The 21,110-nt window shown below is 38.5% G+C and overlaps 1 protein-coding gene across 1 annotated transcript in view; it reads right to left on the bottom strand.

Moving 5' to 3' along the window:
* TSPAN2 (tetraspanin 2) overlaps window positions 1-21,110 on the bottom strand; it is a 61,447-nt gene that overhangs the window by 3,912 nt on the left and 36,425 nt on the right. Inside the window, exons 3-7 of the mRNA XM_051992944.1 lie at window positions 14,103-14,200; window positions 12,159-12,233; window positions 9,179-9,271; window positions 7,143-7,214; window positions 6,548-6,634 (exon numbers count right to left, since the gene is read on the bottom strand). Coding sequence (XP_051848904.1) covers window positions 6,548-6,634; window positions 7,143-7,214; window positions 9,179-9,271; window positions 12,159-12,233; window positions 14,103-14,200 — 425 coding nt within the window. The remainder of the gene's footprint in view (window positions 1-6,547; window positions 6,635-7,142; window positions 7,215-9,178; window positions 9,272-12,158; window positions 12,234-14,102; window positions 14,201-21,110) is intronic.

Raw genomic sequence — 21,110 nt, 5'->3', positions numbered from 1 at the left:
TCTAGAAATTCACAGAAATAGATAAGATAGGAATTATGCCCTTTTTACAGATGAAGAAACAGTCTCTGAAAGTATGATATTCATAAGAAAATCTAGTAAGGAGATAAGTGTCAAATTCAGGCCTTTTGAACCCAATTAATAACATCATCTCACTGTATTATATTTGAGATAGTGGAGTTAGGAAGACTAGAGTCATCCAGGAACTAATTCATACTGGTTCTTCTTCTTCTTCTTCTTCTTCTTCTTCTTCTTCTTTTTTTTTTTTGCTGAGGCAATTGGGGTTAAGTGACTTGCCCAGGGTCACACAGCCAGGAAGTGTTAAATGTCTGAGATCAGATTTGAATTCAGGTCCTCCTGACGTTAGGGTTGGTGTTCATACTGGTTCTTGATAACGAACTGTTAAATTTTCAAAACGAGCATTTATACCTTGGAAACAGGCAAATACTAGAAGTTAGGGTTTGATGTTTTGGTGATAATTTAGACTTAAGAGAGTGATGGAGATTAAACTTAAATGTGTACCATGCACACATTTTTGTTTTTCAGAGAGTTAATTGTTAAATATTTATCAACATTCCCTTGGTTCTGATTCATACTAGCTGTGTGACTCTAGACAAGTCACCCAACTCCTCAGTTTCACAGACAGCTCTCTGAAACGGTAAATTATTGATGAACAACAGGTTTATATTAGTAAAAGTATTTTACAAATGATTTTTTCTACATTGATAAAACCATAATTTTAGGAACTCCACCCTCCATAAACAAAACAAAGCAACCACAAAAAGGTAAGAACAATGTGCAAAAGGAAAATAGTTTTTCTTGTTTGGAGAAAAGATTGATGACAATGATGATAAATCACATTCAAAGCACTTTCCACACATGACCTTACCAAATCCTCAAAACATCCAAGTGCAATAAGTACTACAAGTATAATCTACCCCATTTTATAGATGGGGAAACTGACATCTAAAGACATTAAATGTCTTGCCCAGTGTTCCACAGAAAATAAAAGTCTGAGGTGGGGTTTGAATTCGGATCTTTTATACTCCAACAGTAATAAACAAAATCCAACCCAACAACACTATTGCTCAACCCCCACAACCATACAATAAAGATACCCCATTTCAATCCTGACCTACACAATAATTACCTAACGAATCAAACAACTCAATAGCTGAAACAACCTCAACTTTGCCAGACATCATAAATCAAATCACTTCTATTAACAAAGTAAGTAACAACATACTAAAAGCCACCAAATTCCCTACCTAACTCTGCGGATACTCCTCAGTAGCCACAGCCGCAGTATAATCAAACACCATTAACATTCTTCTCAGATAAATCAAAAATACAATCAATCCCAAAAAAGTACTATTTAAACTTACAACAATCGCACAACCCAAACCCCTGCTAATCACAAGACTTAAACCGCCATACACAGGAGAAGGCTTAGAAACAAAAGCAACAAACTCAAAAATCAATAACAAAGACAATAAAAAAATTATCATCATTTCCATAATAGTTTTAGTATGGACTCTAATCATAGCCTATGGCATGAAAACCATTGTAATTCGACTACAAAAACTAATGACCAATCTATGTAAAACCCACCCTCTACTGTACCATGCTGCCCCAATTGAGGGTTATTGTTAGTGGTCCTGAAAATAGGCAGAACCATCATTTTTTTTTCCAGTGGTGTTTTTAGAGATTCATCCCAACTCAAGCATAATATTTTAGTTTAACTTAACAACAACAAAGGTGAAAATGACAATGTTGTGTGTCCATGGCCACATTTTTGTATAAAAATCTGTTCCTCTACCTTTTGATCCAGCAGTGTTAGTACTGGGCTTATATCCCAAAGAGATTTTAAAGAAGGAAAAGGGACCTGTATGTGCATGAATGTTTGTGGCAGCCCTCTTTGTAGTGGCCAGAAACTGGAAACTGAGTGGATGCCCATCAATTGGAGAATGGCTGAATATATTGTGGTATATGAACATTATGAAATATTATTGTTCGGTAAGAAATGACCAACAGGATGATTTCAGAAAGGCCTGGAGAGACTTACATGAACTGATGCTGAGTGAAACGAGCAGGGCCAGGAGATCATTATATACTCCAACAACAATACTATGTGATGATCAATTCTGATGGACCTGGCCATCCTCAACAATGAGATAAACCAAATCAGTCCCAATGGAGCAGTAATGAACTGAACCAGCTACGCCCAGCAGAAGAACTCTGGGAGATGACTATGAACCATTACATTGAATTCCCAATCCCTATATTTTTGCCTGCCTGCATTTTGGATTTCCTTCACAGGCTAATTGTACACTATTTCAGAGTCCGATTCTTTTTGTACAGCAAAATAATGGTTTGGTCATGTATGCTTATTGTGTATCTAATTTATACTTCAATATATTTAACATCTACTGGTCATCCTGCCATCTGGAGGAGGGGGTGGAGAGAAAGAGGGGAAAAATTGGAACAAAAGGTTTGGCAATTGTCAATGCTGTAAAATTACCCATGCATATAACTTGTAAATAAAAAGCTATTAAAAAAATCTGTTGCTCTCTAAATATGCATGTTGCTGGGGAAGGTTCAAAAATTTGCTGTACTAAGGGCAACAGTAAGAAGAATCTTGCCTCTCCATTTCAAGGCTATTGCTAAGAACAGTGGTTTCTTATAATTTCATATGAAATTTACTGAATTCTCGTGATGTGATGTGGTATCTGTAACTTCTTATTTTCTAAGTATACATAGTCATAACAGGAAGTACCTAGTTAGTTGAGTGGGTAGAATGCAGGGTTTGCAATTAAGAAGACCTGAATTCAAATTCAGCATCAAACACTTACTAGCTATGTAACAATGGGCAAGTCACTTAACTACTGTCTACCTTAGTTTCCTCATTTGTGAAATAGGGATAATAATAATACTTATCTCCTAAAGTTGTTATAAGGATAAAAATGAAATAATATTTGTAAAATGTTTTTGCAAACCTTAATAAATGTATTTATTTGCAATTACTGCAAATAAATTGCAAACCTATATAAATGTTATCATTGTCATCATTGCTATCGTCATTGTTGTTACTATTATATTTAATTAAAAAGAAGACAAAAGATTGCTCCTGCCTAAAAATATCTCCCCTGATCACCTGCCAAAGTGACTGGCTTAGTGTCTTACTCAGTTAGAAACTCCTCTCATTAAAAATAGTGTTTGGGGTCAGACCACAAAGGCAAGTCTAGAGTCTCCAGTAAATGCTTAGGAAAATGCCTAGAAAAGAGAGTGCTCTGAGAGAATTGAGCCTCCCCTTGCCTTCTTTATCTGTCAAAGTGACCTCATAGAGGCACAAAGAGTCTGGCTTTACAAGGATGGAACAGAATCCAAAATGGCTAGAATTGCCTAAATTAAACTGAAGTCTAATGAGGTCACGTGATTTGCTCTGACTGGGTTGAGGAGAAAAATAGTCTATTTCTGGTATAAAAAATGGAGCATCAATAAGTTCTGGAATAATTTGAAAAAGAGTAAGCCCCAGATGATGGTAATATGGATCTGAGGCAGGTGTTGGGGCAGTGGAGGTACCTGGGGAAAAAAAGAAGCATGTATCTTTTTGGTTCCTTTTCTTGGTCCTCCTAACCCACTTCCTTCAGTTCACTCCTAGCTCTGGTCAGAATCCACAAGCTACTGGGTCCAGAACAGGTTGAACATGTTGTATTATATTCTTTAAGACAATGTAGGGCTAAGAAATGAAGTGGTGGAACCCTTAGTGATGTAGTAATAATCTCCAGATTATGGCCTTGGGAATGATGTAGAGAAAACCCCAATAGTAGTGGAGACCCCAGTCCTTTTCAAGAAATCCCCACGCTTGGGAATGATGTAGTCACCTTGGGAATGAAGTTATTGGGAGTGCTGTGATACAGCCTTGGAAAATGTGTATGAAAGAAAGGGAGTTGGACCTGACATTTTTATTCCACTGTTATCCTTCAAGGATGTCTATTTGTCCTTCAAAGGTTTGGGCTGTTATCTCACACCTGGACTCAAACAATGAATACTTAGTTTCATGAAAGAAGAAAGGAGGTGGTTATAAGCCCCCATTACCAAACTTCCCACCAATCATGTGAACCCAAACCCATGATGCCATTTTCTCTGCTCTGTCCTTTGTTCTGTACTCCCCAACTCCACCTCTAACAGTTTTCCCTCTAAATTTACCTACTTTTCCACTTGCTCTTGGATATTTTTCTTTTTTTTATATTCATTTTTTTTATAAAAGCTTTTTATTTTCATAACATATGCATGGATAATTTATCAATACTGACCCTTGCAAAACCTTGTGTTCCAAATTCTCCCTTCTTTCCCCCCTTCCCTTTCCCTAGATGGCAAGGAATTGGATATTTTTCTTCAGCCTCTCAACTAGCAGTCATTTCTGCTTTGACCAGAAATCCCAGATACATTCATTCATTCATTTAGATTTTTTTGGACTAGGCTAAAGAAGAGATTTTTTTTTGCCTCAGTTGTACTTAGTTTTAATCTCTGAATGGGTACAGCCTCAGTCAAACTAAGACCTGTCAGCTTAAAAAGGCAAAGGTCTCCCTCCCATTGCATTCAGGGCCATCTATATCCAGCCACTGGACCCAGATGGCTCTGGTTGGGGAAAGAGAGGCAGGTGCCCTTGTACGGCCTCCCTCACTGAAATCCAACTCCCTTGCACGTCACGGCATCTCTTCCCTTCGGCCATGGTCCTCTTCAAGAATGAGGGACAAACAAAAAAACAATAACCTTCTAAGCACCGCATGGTTGGGGAGGCGTTAGTTGCCTTGGTCACTAGATACATTTCCAGCCTGTTACTGGGCCATTTCAATCATGTCTGACTCTTTGTGATTCCGTCTGAGTTTTTCTTGGCAAAAGATAATGGAGTGGTTTGCCATTTCCTTCTCCAGCTCACTTGACAGATGAGAAATTGAGTTAAGTGACTTATCCAGGATCACGTCGAAAGCTAATGTGTCGGGGGCTGTATTTGAACCCAGGTCCTCCTGATTCCAGGCTTGAAGCCCTATCCACTGGGCCATCTAGCTGCCTGAGTTCTAGCCTACACATTTGATAATAATAATAGCCACAATAACTGATATTTATATGATGCTAACTATGCACCAAGTGCTGTTGTAAACACTTTACAATCACGTTCTCATTCGCTCCCCACCACAACTCTGAGAGATAGAGGCTATTTAAGAAAAGAAGGCTTGACCTCCTGGTATCCACCACAGCTAACAGACTTTGGGAGACTCTAAGTCAGTGGTTCTCAAACTTTTGTTTTCAGTATCTTTATCCTATTAAAAATTATTGAGGATCTCTCCAAAGCGTTTTTGTTTATCTGGATTATATTTATAGACATTTATCATATTGGAAATAAAAACTATTTTTGAATTTATAGACCCTCTAAAAGGGTTTCAGAGACCCCCAGGATTCTCTAGACCATACTTTGAGAACCACTGAGACTTAGATCCTAAGTGCTCCTTAAAAGATAGGACCAAGATACCCTCTCCTGCCAGAGAGATGGGTGGGGGTACAGGTGAAGGGCTCTCCACCCTTACCCTAGATTGTTGTTTCCCCCTGAGATACAAGGGATTGACGGAAAGCCCCGTTGGATAACAGAATGGAACAGATCCAAAAGTCCTGCCTCTTGAGAATCCACAGAATTAAGATTCAGCCTGGGATTGGGAGAGAGCCTCATCCTGCCAGAGGGGAGCTTCTCCTAGGGCTCTCCCTGCTTTATGCTTCATCCTGTGAGGCAGAGATTTACTGAGTCACCAAAGAAAGGCCACAGGGACCTGGGTAAAGAATTACAGCTTTTATCAAGATTAAGAACTTGGAGTTTGTTTAGCTTAATTACAGGTGGGAAGGATTAGTCTGATATTAGGTTGCCTTGACAGTCAGAAGAGACACAGAGTTGGAAGGTATATGATCAGTTCCGGTGCTAGATTTCTAAAATGAGTAGCTATAGAGATGGTGGATATGCTTAAATAAAATTGGGCTATAGTTATTATTATAATTACTAATAATATTCATGATAATAAGGATGACGATAGCTAACATTTATATAGCACTTTAGAGTTTGCAAAGCACTTTACTTGTTATTTTATTTGATCAGATAGGTGCTATTATTATTCTCATTTTACAGATGGGGGAAACTGAGATACAAGGAACTTGCCAGGTCACACAATCAGTAATTATTTAACACAAAATTTAAACTCAAGGCTTCCTGATTCCAAGTACCCCCTGCATTGATTATACCTCTAGCTGTCTACTTTGAAGTGAGTACCACAGAACTGTGGACCGGCACATCAAATTGATCTTGTTCTTTATCAAACTGACCCAGGGAACAAGAGCCGTGATAGACCGTTCTGGGCTCATCACTGATACCTTGTTTGGAAAGCTCTTCCAGGATACAGTCATAATCTAACTGAATACTAGCTGAGTCAAAAAATCTGGGGCAGAAGGAGTTTAATTCACTCCTCAAGAAACATGAGATGGTTAACTAGAACGTTTTCCTCACCGTGACGCCAGCTATTCCGATCCCGACAATCCCGATGAGCTGGAGTTTGGCACTGATCACGTTCTCAATCTCGTCTATACAGTTCTTCTGTGTTGAAAGAAGATGGGCATTATAGGAGTTTCTTTTTTTCTCAAGGTACCTTCTGATGACTCATTAGCCCGACTTACTCTCTTTAATTTTCCACAGAACATCAGATAAAAAACAGTAAAGGTTTGCCTAGCTATTCCCACACTCCAATTCACCAGTGATTTTTACTCCCCTTTCAGCTCATTCCTCATGGACACTTAGAATCACTAGGACATCCTTCCAGGTCACACAGCCAGTAAGTGTTCGAAGCAGGATTTGAAGCCAATTCTTGTAATTCTGAGTTTAGGATTCTATTCCCTACACAAGACAGCTTCTCAACAATATTGGACAGATGTCCCTTTATCATTCTTCAGGACAATAATATTTCTTTCATTTATGAAACAACTGAGAGTGTGGGTGATTTTCCAGACCCATTGGACTAAGCTCTAAACCCTTCTTTTCCCTACTGAACGAACACTCCCTCTGTCCTTTATATCAACAGTGGATGGAAAGACAAAGAAAAACTTACTTTGTGTCCTAGGAGCTCCTTTGGGCATGTGGATTGTACCTGATCAGGACTTTCTTTTCCACAGCATAGAAACTAGAGGGAATGAGAGAAAAGAGTTTAAGATAAGGCAGAGAGGAGCAGAGAAGTTCGGGCATTTTCAAGAATAAGCAGAGGACTTATTTAGTAAGCCTGCAATGGGCTACAGGAGTTATCATTCAAATAATTATATCTAAAAAGAGGAGGAAAATTGGAATCAGATAAAAAATCTGTTAGAACTCTGGTTGTCCCAAATCCGTGGAAAAAACAAAAGTCTATTTTACTGCATTAAATGAAAAAAAAAAAGGATTCTCAGAAGACATCTTGGAATTGGATGATAGTGAGTGATATGAGAAATCCAAGTGGTCTAGGAAATCAATCGTTGCTTCTATTAGCCATTAGCATTATTCTTCTCACTTCTTTTAGGGAGGGTAGATTGTGGTACTGATTGATTTCTGTATCAAAACCTTCATTGGACAGGATTTAGAATGATGGCAGCAAATTTTCAATATGAGAAGCTCAGGGCTTGCTGCTCTGACCACAGACAGTGCCAGTTCTCATTGCTGGGAGACAAACAAAAGAATGATGGAGGCTATTGGCAGAATTGAGGGGGTTTGTCCAGAGCATTCAATCAGAGGAGCTTCTATACTGATTAAAAGCAGTGGATAGCCTGAATCCAGAAAATTCACAAGTAGAGCTATAGATCCAAATGGCCAACACATTAAAGTCTGGAAGAATCCACCTCTTTTCTAAAAGCTTCCTGTTGTTTAATGCCAGTTACTATCTATCACTCTTGTCTTTACCTTCCCTGGAGCAAATTATCAAAGAATTTTGAATTAGAATTAGAAGGGGTCTTAAATATTGGATTAGTGAATCCCCTCACTTTATTGAGGAAAAAAGAGAGATGAAGTAGATTCGTTGAAGTCACAAAATGCAGCAGCAGAGCTGGGATTACAACCTATGTTTTCCAATTTGTAGCCCCAGGAGCTTCCAGTCTTCCTAGGTCTACATCACTATTGTCCAAATCAATCATGATATTTGGGAGTCTGAAATATATAGATAGAATGTCAAAATGCTGGTGTAGAGGCTAAAATATGGATGAGGAAATTGGGGCAAAATAGAAGAAATTAAGTCTATTTTCTTTATAAAATGGCCATAAGTATTTTTATAGTATATTGTTTAATCTGTTAAATTATATGCTAGTATTGATTATATTCATATATAAGAATATTTACACAATGACTACACAAGATTACATATTTATGTATAGCAAGCAAATATGCTAATGTATGAATATAATCAATACTAGCATATAATCTAACAGATTAGATAAATGAAATAATGAATGAAATTATAAATTATTTAACAGATTAAATTATATGCTAGCATTAATTTTATTAACTAACATTGTTATATATGAATTAATTATAGTATATCATATATACTATATAATTATTACATATAATATAAATCTATTAGTTAATTAATGTTAGTATCATAATATATTAGCATATGATTATATATATTAAAGTATTAGCATTATATTAGCATATATTATATATATATACTAGTATTAATTATGTTAACTATTAATATATGACAATAATTTTAAAATGGGAGGGGAAGATGGATACTGCTACTGTAGAAATTTTCTCCTAAAATTGTTTCATTCCTGTATAACAATAGGTTTCCACAAAAAGATAGCTTGGCAAACTCTGGGCTCTTATCATTTGCAGTGCTGTAGGGATCTTACTGTAGGATGAGATCTTTTTAGAGTGTACTTTCTTAGTACCTCTTTAGACAGAGGCAGGTACAGACTGACTCCAGGTTTTCTGCTCTTTTTCCCCCAGTGTATAAAACAGGATTTTGCACATAGAGGGCGCTCAATTAATGGCAAAGTTTATTTGCTGGCCTGCTTTTTTCCTCTATCCACAAGTCAGATTGATGTTGGAAGACCTGGTTCAGGGACCATTTTTTGAAATGAGGTCAGTGAAGATGGAAAAATAAATGTAGCTACTTACTGATGAATGGAAGGTGATGAGAGTTTTGTTCATCTTATCTTTAAGGTAACCATTATATGCATCTTCATACATGGTTTGAACTTCTCTTATAGCCTACAGAAAAGTCAGAGAGAATGGCAAATTTCAGATTGTTTCCTGGCCATCAAAAGCAATTCCCTGCTTTTATTCTTCCTCCTTCTCCTCCTCCTCCTCCTTCTCCTCCTTCTCCTCCTTCTCCTCCTCGTCCTCCTTCTCGTCCTCCTCTTCCTCCTCCTCCTTCTCTTCCTTTTCCTCTTTCTCTTCCTTCTCCTCCTCTTCCTCCTCCTCCTCCTCCTCCTCTTCCCCTACTCCTTCTCCTCCTCCAAAACCAAAACAAAACAGATAAAGCTTATGATTTTTCACCCTACTATTCTATATATTCAGCTCAATTTTGTTTTAAGAGTGACAGGATACAGCTTCTGTAGTCTATAGATTGCCTTAGGGAAACTGAAAGGTATTTTGATTCAACAATTATTATATTAAGTGCTACTAAGGAGTAAGTTCTGAATTAGGTGTTGGGAACATAAAGGAAAAAAAACCAGATTCTGCCCACAAGGAGAGTGCTCAAAGGATACTAATGAAGACAAGCAAACACAATAAAAGAAAAATGAAGGTGGGAGAGAGCACAATGGGAGGCATCAGGAAAAGCTTCTAGGAAGAGGTACTAAACCTTGAAGGAAGACAAGGGAAAACTGAGATGAGGTGGGTGAATATTTGGAGAATGAGAACTAGTTTATGCAAATGCAGAATGGGACATGGAGGATAGTGTTTGGGGAATGGCTAGTACTATGAAAATTTGAAGAATATGAGGACAATTAGAAGGTCATTATGACAGAGGTGATGAGCTGAGGTGATGAGCTGAATTAAGGTGGTGATTGTAGAGAGAAGGGGAAAGATGTGAGACTTGTGAATGTAAAATTGACAAGGCATGGCAAGAAACTGAATATGAGCAGGGAGGGTATGAAACAGAAGGAAGACATAAAACTAACTATGAGGTTCTAAAGATGGTAATTGGGAGAATAATGGTGCCCTCAACAGAAATAGGAAATTTTGGAATAGGGACACGTTTAGAGGTGATCTAAAATGAAGTCCATATCTAACAAATTAAGTCTGGGATGACAATGGCATATTTAGGTGATTATGTTCAGAAAATGGTCACAAATCTGGGACTTGAGTCCTCAAGAAAGGCTAGAGTTAGAAGTACAGATATGGGAGCTGCCCATATGAAGATAATCATCCAACTCTTGGAAGGTGATGAGATCTCCAAGAAAGCATGTATAAAGAGAAGAGTAGAGACTTCAAAATAGAACCCAAGGGGACACCTTCACTAAGATAAAAAAAGATAACTGATGTTCCAGGAAAGAGTACTGAGGAGTGGTCAGACAGGAGGGGAAAAGGGGACGAAGAGATATCTTGTCATAACACTGGTTTCTTCTCTCACATCTAAAACCTTAGAAGGAGTCTCCATTCAGGAGGCAGCAATACAGTAAGAAATTGATAAACTGGAAGTTAGAAGATCCAGGCTTGGGCCACTTAGCTATCTAACCATATTATAGGAAATCAGGGAAGTCAATCTCTCTAAGTCTCAGTTTCCTCGAAAGGGTTAACCTAGATGACTTCACAGGTCCCTTTCAACTTTAAATATATAAACCTAGGATCTTTCCCACTCACTTCTCAACATATCTTGCAATCTGGCTTCCAACTCTACCTCTCAACTGACACAATTCTCTTCCAAGTTACCAAAGATCTCTTAATTGCTAAATCCAAAGGTTTTTTTCTGAGTTCCTTTTCTAGTTAAGGTTAATGAGGTGGTCCAATGGCTAGAGTGCTGGGCTTGGAGGCAGGAAAACTTACCTTCCTGAAATCAAATCTGGCCTCAGAAGCTTACTAGCTGTGGGACTCTGGACAAATTACTTAATCCTATTTACCTCAGTTTCTTCATCTGCAAAATGAACTGGAAAAGGAAATGGCAGACCACTCCAGTATCTCTGCCAACAAAACCTTAAATGGGGCCACAAAGAGTCAGACAGAACTAAAAATGACTGAACAACAACATCTTACTTGAACTCTCTGAAGCTCTTGTCACTGATGGTCAAACTCTCCTTTTGGATCCTCTCCTCCCTGGATTCTGTGTCTCTTGGTTCTCCTCTGATCCATTATAGTTACTGTATCTTAATGATCTTTGCTGGCTCATTATTTGCCTCTCACCTGCAGGGCTGGGATTAGTCTTGCTTGAAATATTCTCCCTATTTGAATCCCTAAATCCTTCCATGGCTCAACTCAAGAACCACTTCCTCTTCTCTCTAGCTGACAGAACTTTTTCTTAGTTCATATTATCCTGTATTCATTTATCTTGGTACATGCTGGATCCCTCAGAAGAAGGTCGGCTCCTTGGGGAAGGGGATGGCTTTGCTTTTGTATCCCCAGTATTCAGGATACCAATACAAGTGTCTGGCATGGAGTTATTGCTTAATAAATATTTGCTGAATTGAATTGAATGCCATTTGATCTCCCAACTTTTTAGGAAATTCAGAGTTTCTCTTTTTCTCTTCTCTTCACTCCTTTCCTGTCTTTCCCCTCACAGTTTCTCTTTGGAATCTTTACAATTCCCTGGCTGATGTTTCAGTACCCATAATGCCTAGGATGAATTTAAAATCTCTTACGTCTGACAAGAATCAGGCCAAATTTTTCTCTATGAAAATGTAGGAAGAATCCTTCTCATTCTTACTCTTAAGGGATAAGGATCATTAAACAAGAGATCAGATCACATATTTCTTTTTCCCATAATTCTAATCCCCCCTTTATTTCCAGAGCGAGGATGCCCCTGACTGTTGCCTGTTTCCTGGTTTGATTGTTCTTTGTTATTCCATTTTATTTTGGGGATTGGCAATGTTACCCATATACTTTTGGAAAGAATACTTTAAACACTAAAAAGGAGACACTACAAAATATTGTTACTTACCATTCCTTTGCCTATAAATGCAAATACTCCGGTGGTTACCTCTGCAGCAAAGATTACCAGCAGGCAGGTGAAAAACTATAGAAAAGAAATATTGATCCCATTAATTTGGTTAACATCTTTTTTTTTTTATTCAAACTTAATTTTTAAGTCACTTTGCAAAATTCACAGGGTTAGAAGTGATTCAACAGGAATTTAGCAGGAAAAATTTCCCTCCAAAAGACATTAGGGCTTCTTTTTCTGGATTATGGGGAAGCAGGATATAAGTCCTCTGGATAGAGTTTTGCCTGGGCCCCCTTAGATTTCCCCCAATACAATCCTGGAAAGTCAAAGAGAGAGATGTTTGATTATTTCTTCCAGCTCATGTCCTATGCTTCTGCTAATATAGATTACATGGCATCCTTTGGACAGCTCCCAAGTTCTATAAAAGAATCTTCCCTATTTTTACCTGTTGATACCCCCTCACCCTAAGCCCAGATCAAATACTAATAATTCTATGAAACCTTCCTTGATTCCCAGATCAAAGGGATTTTCCTTTCCTTTGAGCTTTTATCATTTTACACTCATCATAGGAACTTATATTCCATTTTGTCACAGGCATCTGCATGCATGTCTTATAATGCTTCTCCCCACCCCATACAGATAACATTTTTGATAGTAAACTTATTGATGGTAAAAAACATGATTTCTTTATTTCTATTTTCCCAAATAGCTATCCCTGAACATATGGCACATAGCAAGTACTTCAATGATGAATGAATTCATATTCAGGTCATTTCTGATTCCTTTAATTCTTAGTGTCTACCCTATTACTATGTATTGGGGAATGGATATTCATATATCTTATATGTGCTTATGTGTGAACATGCTGTTGGTAACCCAGCAGAATGTAAACTCCTTGAGGGAAGAGACTATTTAATTTTTGTCTTGTACCCCCTATAGAGTACCTGCCACATAGGAAGTACTTGATAAATGCTGATTGATTGATTGATCTCTTTTGTTCATCAGATACCAGCACAGATCTTACTCTACCAGGAGTGGGAAGACTTACTGTCACTGTTAAATAGAACGTGGGAGAGAAAGAAGAATGGGAACTATGAATCAGATGTCATTTCTGACACCTAGAGATTTGAAGGAGAAAGAACAGCTAAAAACTCTACAAAAGGTATACTGTTTTCTGATAATTACCACTGCCTCTGATTCCCCATGGAGCACTACAGAACATCTTCTTTCTTCCTTCTCCCTTTCCTGTCACAGGCAATTCTGAATCCTGCTGCACATTTCCTGAACTCACTTGATTTTAGTTTTAAAAAGAAGCTACTCTCTAAAAGAGACTTCAAGAGGGACATCTGGCCAAGTTGGTGATTTTATATACCCACTGTTCTTGTAAGTAATAATTGTGTCCTGGCTACAAGGCTGTCACTTATAGACTATCATGTATATCATGAAATAGTTTTTTAAGGAGAAACCAACCATAAAGCCATAGATTTTAAGGAGATTCTTCTTCCTACTTTTAAGTAGATGATTTGATTGATTAGTTGATTGAGACTTAGTCTCCCTATCCTGGGCTAAGAGTATGGTTACTCATAGTCTTGATCCCAGTACTGATCAGTGCAGAAGAGTTTTCCTGCTTCATTTTTCCAGTCTGGGTCTCTCCTTAGGCAGTCTCATGGCCCAGAAGCTGAGTGCACCAATGCCACAATAAGTAAAATTAGTCCCAGAACTCTTGAACTCAAGCAATTTACCAGTTTCAACCTTTCTTACTAGCAGAGATCACAGGCTTGTGCCATCATGATTAGCCACATGATCTCATTTAATTTCATATCATCCTTATGAATTGAGAAAACACAACTACAAAGAGAAAATCTGAGCTCCAGAGAGTATGCAAGAGCTCCCTGGCCAAGCAGAGAACCCACGGTGGAACTAGGGCAGAATCCCTCCACTTACTGATCCGAGCAGACACTGAGACTCTCGCACAGCTCCACAGCACCCAAAGAATCCCACGGTCATCATCAGGGCACCTGCTCCAACAAGCACATACAGTCCTACCAGAGAGATGAAAGCAGACACATCAGCAAAAGAAGACTAAAGTGATTTTAAATATTTTGGAAGAAAAGTAGGGCCTGAATTTTGGAAACTTTCAGTACTGTAGACTGAATTATCAGCATTGTTTTTTCAGATACTCTGTGTGTATATATATTTTGAGAGTGCATCTCTCTATCTCATGATTCTCTATCTCTTTGATCCCACTCTTTATGGGCATGGAAGCTTTGATCTCCATCTCTGATCTGGACTTGTTTTGCAGGTCCTTAGTCTGGTGACCTCCTGCTCCTGGGAGATTTACCACATCAAGGTTGGACTTAGAGTGAATATCCAGCTGACTTTCTGGCATTCTAAAATTCAGAATTCTAGAGCTCAAGGGATCCTTCAGCCTCAGTCTACCCAATAGCAGAGATGACAGGTGTGTAGCAGCCTGCCTGACCAACTTTAAGAGATCACATAGAAATTAGGAATTGGAGGGGACCATTGGATCGTGGGCTCTTGAATCTAGATCTTGAAGGAGTCCTAAAAGTTCATCTACAAACCCCGTATTTTATAGAGGAAGAAACTAATCACCAGGAAAATTAAGTGATTTGCCTAATGTTACATTGATAAGAAGGCATCAAGTCTGGATTTGATCCCAAACTCTAGATTTGGAGGCCTTTGACTCCAAGGATAGTAATTTCACTATTTCACCCAGGATATCACATTGCCTCCATATTTGGAGATGACATGAAGAAAAAGCAGCAGGACATTAAGAATGGTTGGTAGATGGTGAGGTCCTGGAAAAACAGAGGAAATGAAACAGAACGTAAAAAGAGAGAGAGGCAAGGATTAAAGAAGGGAATAGACACTCCATTTCAAATGCTTAACACACGCCTTAGTTTTCCTGGTGACTAGTTTCTTCATATATAAAATGTGGGGTTTGGGCTCAGTGGACTTTTAGGACTCCTTCAAGATCTAGACCTATGAGTCCATGATCCAATTCCCAATTGCTATGGGATTGCTATAAGGTTGGCTACACACCTGTCATGTCTGCTATTGGACAGCCTGAGGCAAAAGGATCCTTGAGCTCTGGAATTCTGAATTGTAGAAGGGCAGATTGGAGATCCAGCCTAAGCATTTTATAAAAATGATTTCATTCGATCCTCACAACAACCCTAACGATCCTGTGGAATGGATGCTATCGTTATTCCCATTTCATAGTTGAGAAAATATGAGGCAGACAGAGGTTAAATCACCTGTCCAGGATCACACTGCTTATAAACATCTAAGGCTGGACTTGAAGTGGTCTTTTTGCCTCCAAGCCCAGCTCTCTCTCCACCGCATCATTGAGCCATTTAGAAGTATGTTTACAATTTTTTAAAAAAGGAAGAATAATAAGTGATCATAGAACCACAGAATGCTAGAGCTGGTAAGCTCTGGTGCAAGTCCATCCATTTAATCAACAAGGAAGGCAAGACTATGAAAAGGAAACAATGGTTACCAGGATTGTTGCCCTAGACCCAGTCAGGAAAACAGTTCTGGCCCCAAGTCCTGTTCTGTGGCTTACCATAGTCCTGTGAAACCCACCCAAGTCCTTACTCTCAAAGTGATGGCTTCCAGTGGCTCTCAAAGTGTGGTCTAGAGAATCCTGGAGATCTTTGAAACCCTTTTAGAGGGTCTACACATTCAAAAATAGCTTTTATTTCCAATATGGTAAATGTCTATAAATATAATCCAGATAAACAAAAACACTTTGGAGAGATTCTCAATAATTTTTAATAGGATAAAGATACTGAAAACAAAAGTTTGAGAACCACTGGCTTATTCTATATGGGTACAGTGGACGGTACAGTGGATAGAGTGCTGGACCCAGAGTCAAAAGACCTGAATTCAAATGTGTCCTGAGATACTTGTTAGCCATGTGATCCTGGGCAAGACACTTAATCCTGTTTGCCTCAGTTTCCTCAATTGTAAAATGGGGGTAATAATAGCTCCTACCTCACAAGATTGTGGTGAAGACCAACTGAGATATTTGTAAAGCACTTAGTACAATGCCAGGCACTATATAAATGCTACTTGCTAGGCTTATGTAACATTTTTAGCTTTTCAAGGCATTTTTGTGCATCTCATCTCCATTGATTCTCACTGCTCTGTGAGATGGGTAATCCATCCGTCAAGCAATATTTCTTAAATAACTACTTACGTGCCAGCACTGTGGGAAATAAAAGGGCAAAGATGAATCTTGGTCCCTTCCCTAATGATGTTTGCCTTCTTTGGGGAAGAAACATTAAATTCTTGTAGAAGTAAATAGAGATACCAGGTGTCCCAAAAGTCTGAATAAAGCTTTAAATTTTAATGGTTAAAGTTTCACCTAGACCCTTGGGAAACCTTGTATCTTGTATTTTTGGGATACTCTACATATAAAAAGTAAACAACCAAAGTAATGTTGAGAGGGTCTTTAGCAGTTGTAATGGGGAGAGAGCATGGAGCAGGAAAGGAAAAGGTTGGAGGTGGCTCCAGAAATGAGCTTTGGGGAGCTCAGAATTCTTAAAGGCAAAGACAAGAAAGGATTCCACTCTGGGTGTGGGTAACAGCGTATAAAACCATGGAGACTAGAGATGGAATGCTTCTTATATATGGAAAAATAAAAGATGGGCAAAAATAAAATAATTTGCTCCAGGTCATATGGCCGGTGGTATAACCTTGATAGACTCAGTCTAGTTTTTTTTTTTTTTTCTGTGCCATTTTCGCTTTCTGGTCTCCTTAATGATATTATTAGCTCCCTGATGACACAGACTCTACTTTATACTACGCTGTGCTATAGCACAGAGCTAGGCACATAATTGCTCAGTAATGGGGGGCTGCCATGGAGAAGGAAAACAAACAACTCACTGACCTAGTGTAGGAAGCAGAGTCTTCTATTGGGATACTGGTGAGATCAAACTTGTTATTTCCTTTGCTGATCCCTAGATGTAATAACCCAGTGTGTGTGTGAGGGGGAGAGGGGGGAGTAGCCCTCCGCCCGCTTCTCAGAATTCCCAGCATACTTAGGTTTCCTCTTAAGTCTGTACATTTTGATTGCATGAGTCATCCTGAAGCTACTGGTCTCATTCCCAAAGTATCCTGGTTTAGTAGCAACCTGGCTAAAGGTAGAAGAAGATGGGATCGTAGGATTATGGCATTTAAAAATGTAAGGATAGAATCGAATCTGATTTATAAATATAAGAGCCATTCCCCAAGTGATAAATAGTCAAGGGAGAGAAACAGGCAGTTTTCAGGAGAAGAAATAAAAGCTATTTATATTGCTCATCCATGACCTCCTAACCCCATGAACCATAGCATGTCAGTGGTGTCCATGGACTTTTCTTGGCAAAGATACTGGAGCAGTTTGCCATCTTCTCCTCTAGTGGATTAAAATAAACAGCAGAGGTTAGGTGACTTGCCACAGAGGGAGGCTAGATTTGAATTAAGGTCTTTCTGATTCCACAGACCCAATGCTCTATCCAATGAGCCACCTAGCTACTTCAAATATCCATAGTCATATGAGAAAAAAATGCTCTAAATCACTTTTGATTAGAGAAAAGCAAACTAAAATAACTCTGATATACTGCCTTACACCTATCAGAAAGGACAAGCACTGGAGGGGATAAGGTAAAAATAAGGGCACTAATGAATTTCTGATGGAATATTGAACTGTTCCAAGGCCATAGCCTTTGATCTAGCAATATCACTACTAACCTGAATCCCAAAGAGATCAAAGAAAAAGGAAAAAGACCTCTATGTACACAAATATTGATAGAAAAGAACTGGAAATCAAGGGGATGCTCATTAACTGCAGACTAGGTGAACAAGTTGTGGCATATTGATTGTAATGGAGTAATATTGTACTGTGAGAAATAATGGTTTTTTTTTTTTTTGGAAAAACCTGGTAAGACTTATTTGAACTGACTCAAAGTACTGTGAAAAGGATCAAGTGATCATTGTACACAGGAGCAACCCTGTTTTAATGCTGTGACTTATTAGTGAATAAAACTATATATACACAGTTTTATTGACTGTGAAGGACGAGGGTATTCTGATCAATACAGTGATCCAAGAAGTTATAAAGAACTTACAATAAAAAAATGCTATTTATTTCCAGAGAATAAACTGATGAACTCTGAGGGCAAATTGAGGTATAATTTTCTCACTTTGTTTTTCTTGCATCTTAAAAAAATATGGCTAATATGAAAATATGCTTTGTGTGATTTCATATGTATAATTGATAACATATTACTTGCCTTCTCAGTGAGTTGGGAAAGGAGTCATAGGGAGGGAGTGTATTTGGAATTCAAAATTTAAAAAGGAAAGAATGTTCAAAATTAATAAATGATAAACTCAAAAGAATGTTAAAGGAAACCGCAAGGACCTTTTGAGCTCAGCTAGTTTAACTGGCTCTCCTTAAATAAAAGATAATTAAAAGGTACATGAATGTAATTATCAGATAAATTAAAGGTACTAGAATTAAGAGGAGTTGGCCCAGGCTTCCTGTAGAAGACAGGATTTTTTTATTTTTTGCTGAGGCATTTGGGGTTAAGTGACTTGCCCAGGGTCACATGGCTAGGAAGTTAAGTGCCTGAAGTCACATTTGAACTCAGGTCCTCCTGACTTCAGGGCTGGTGCTCTATCCACTGTACCACTTAGCTACTCCAGAAGGTAGGATTTTGATTGGGACTTAAATGAAGCGAGAAAGGTCAATAGTCAGAACGGAGGAGAGATAGTATTCCAGGAATGGAATAGCCAGAGATAGAATGCATGGAATTGAGAGATGGACCACTCTGACACTTGTTTCTCATAATAATGCTGAGATATGACAGGGAGGGACATATTCTGTCCATTTTGTAGATGGGAAAATTGAGGCTGACAGGGACTAAATCATTTGCTAGAAATTCAGAGGTCACTTAAATCCCAGCATAAGGCTTAAAAAAAAAAACCCAACACAAAAGCTCAGTCAGCAAGGACATCCATAAGATATCAATCTCTTTTCTTGCAGAATTTTGTTGCCTTCAGCTAAGCTGGCATATCAAGAGCCTAGTTCTTAAGAGTTTCTGCCTGGAACTTGCTGACAGCTAAATCCTGGTTTAAATCTTGGAGATGAAGAACTGGAAAGGGACCTCATCTCTTCTAAGTCCCCTCCTCTAGCATCTTTAGCATGTAGTTCCAGGGGCAGATACAGGACTGCTTAACAAATCTATTGACAAGGCTGAAGCTTGGGATAAGTCCAACACTAACACAGTCTGGTGAGCCCCTGAGGAACAGAGGGCCAAAAAAGATGCAAAATGGCCAAATAATGGGATCAGTTGTGAGTGCACTTCCAGCTCTAATGTCAAAACAAATGTTTTTCTCTAATGCAAAATGAGACCACCTGAAACTACAGAACAATAGTTTGGTTGGATAATAGGAAATTTTAAATCTAAGCATTGGACTTTACATTAAACATGATAAATTTTCAAATAAATTCCATTATACTAGAATCAGGTCAATATATTTTTCATAGCCAGACTCTGCCATCCAACAAGCTAGTTATCCTTTCCAATTTTGACTCAAAGAGGCAGAGAAAAGGAAGGACAACTTCTTAGGAGACAGCCTGTGGAAGGACAGGAACAAAGAAAAAACCAAAATAGGCCATTTTGCCTGAAATGTAAAGTGGGTAAGAGGGTGTCTGTGCTTTCAGTCATTTTTTAGTTGTTTCCAGCTCTTCATGACCCCTTTGGGGATTTTCTTGGCAAAGATCCTGGAGTGATATAGCATTTTCTTTTCCCATTCATTTTACAGATGAGGAAACTGAGGTAAACAGGGTTAAGTGATTTGCCCAGGGTCACACAGCTATTAAGTGTCTGAGGCTGGATTTGAACTCAGAAAGATGAGTTCCTGACTCCAGGTTCAGCACTCTACCTAGCTAAAGATTCATTAATCTGGGAAATTCACTTATATGGAATAGACCATTCCCTAAGGATGATGGATAATGTATTCTTGTATTAATAATCATTCATTATAATGGCTTTTAGCTTTAAAAAGAAGTGGCCAGAGTTGCCTTTAGAAGAATGAACATTTTCCCCTCCCATATGGTACACCACCAGGAAGTTCTCTTTAAACATTCCCAGTGACCATCAAAAACTGGCTGTAGTTTCAAGATTCAACCCAAGGAGTGTCAACTTTGGGCCTTGTGCTCTGGGCCTGCTGAGTTGTTCCTGTTTGTGTGGGCAACCTCTTCATGGAGAAATACTGCTAATATCCTCCAGGTGCAGACATGACTTCATCTCCTAAAGCATGTGCCTTTTCTTTATAGCTTCTTGAGGGCTGATGGGGTCACATTGCCCATTCTGAACTTGCTCTGGGACCCTTAGGAGAAGAGTAGCCCCAAAGAAGGTAGGAAAAGTTTAGGTAACTTTCTTTGAGGGACTTTACTAAGTCCACTGAAAAAAGAAGTACAAAAAGTCTGGCAAGTAAGAAATGCCTGAATCATCCCTGCTGCCAGCCCTTCAACTCGTCCCTTCTTCCAAGCTACCAGAATTTCCCTTCCCTACTTTAGCAACCAGTCCCAAAAGACTCTTAACTGGTTTTTTTGGGAGGGAAGGAGGAAAAATCTCTTTGGCAGTCTGGTGAAACCTATGGATTCTTTCTAAGAATAATGCTTCTAAATATGTAGGAGAAAATATATAGTATTACAAAGGAAACCAATTACATTGAAATAAAAATATAATTTTTTCTTCAATCTGGTTCAAGGACACTCCAAAGAATCAAATGTTGCCTTTGGGACTTAACAGAGATACACAATGAATGTGGGACTCTGAAGAAGACATCTGATTAGCAAGATCCAGTATTTGAAGAGCTGCCTCCCACCAATCACTGCTGGGTTTTGCCAACCTCATTTTTTTATTACAATATGTT

The sequence above is a fragment of the Antechinus flavipes genome, chromosome 4 (assembly GCF_016432865.1).
Source record: "Antechinus flavipes isolate AdamAnt ecotype Samford, QLD, Australia chromosome 4, AdamAnt_v2, whole genome shotgun sequence".
In the NCBI taxonomy this organism is placed as follows: Eukaryota; Metazoa; Chordata; class Mammalia; order Dasyuromorphia; family Dasyuridae; genus Antechinus; species Antechinus flavipes.
The sequence above is the reverse complement of the archived record's forward strand: the minus strand, read 5'-3'. Positions and strand labels throughout refer to the sequence as shown.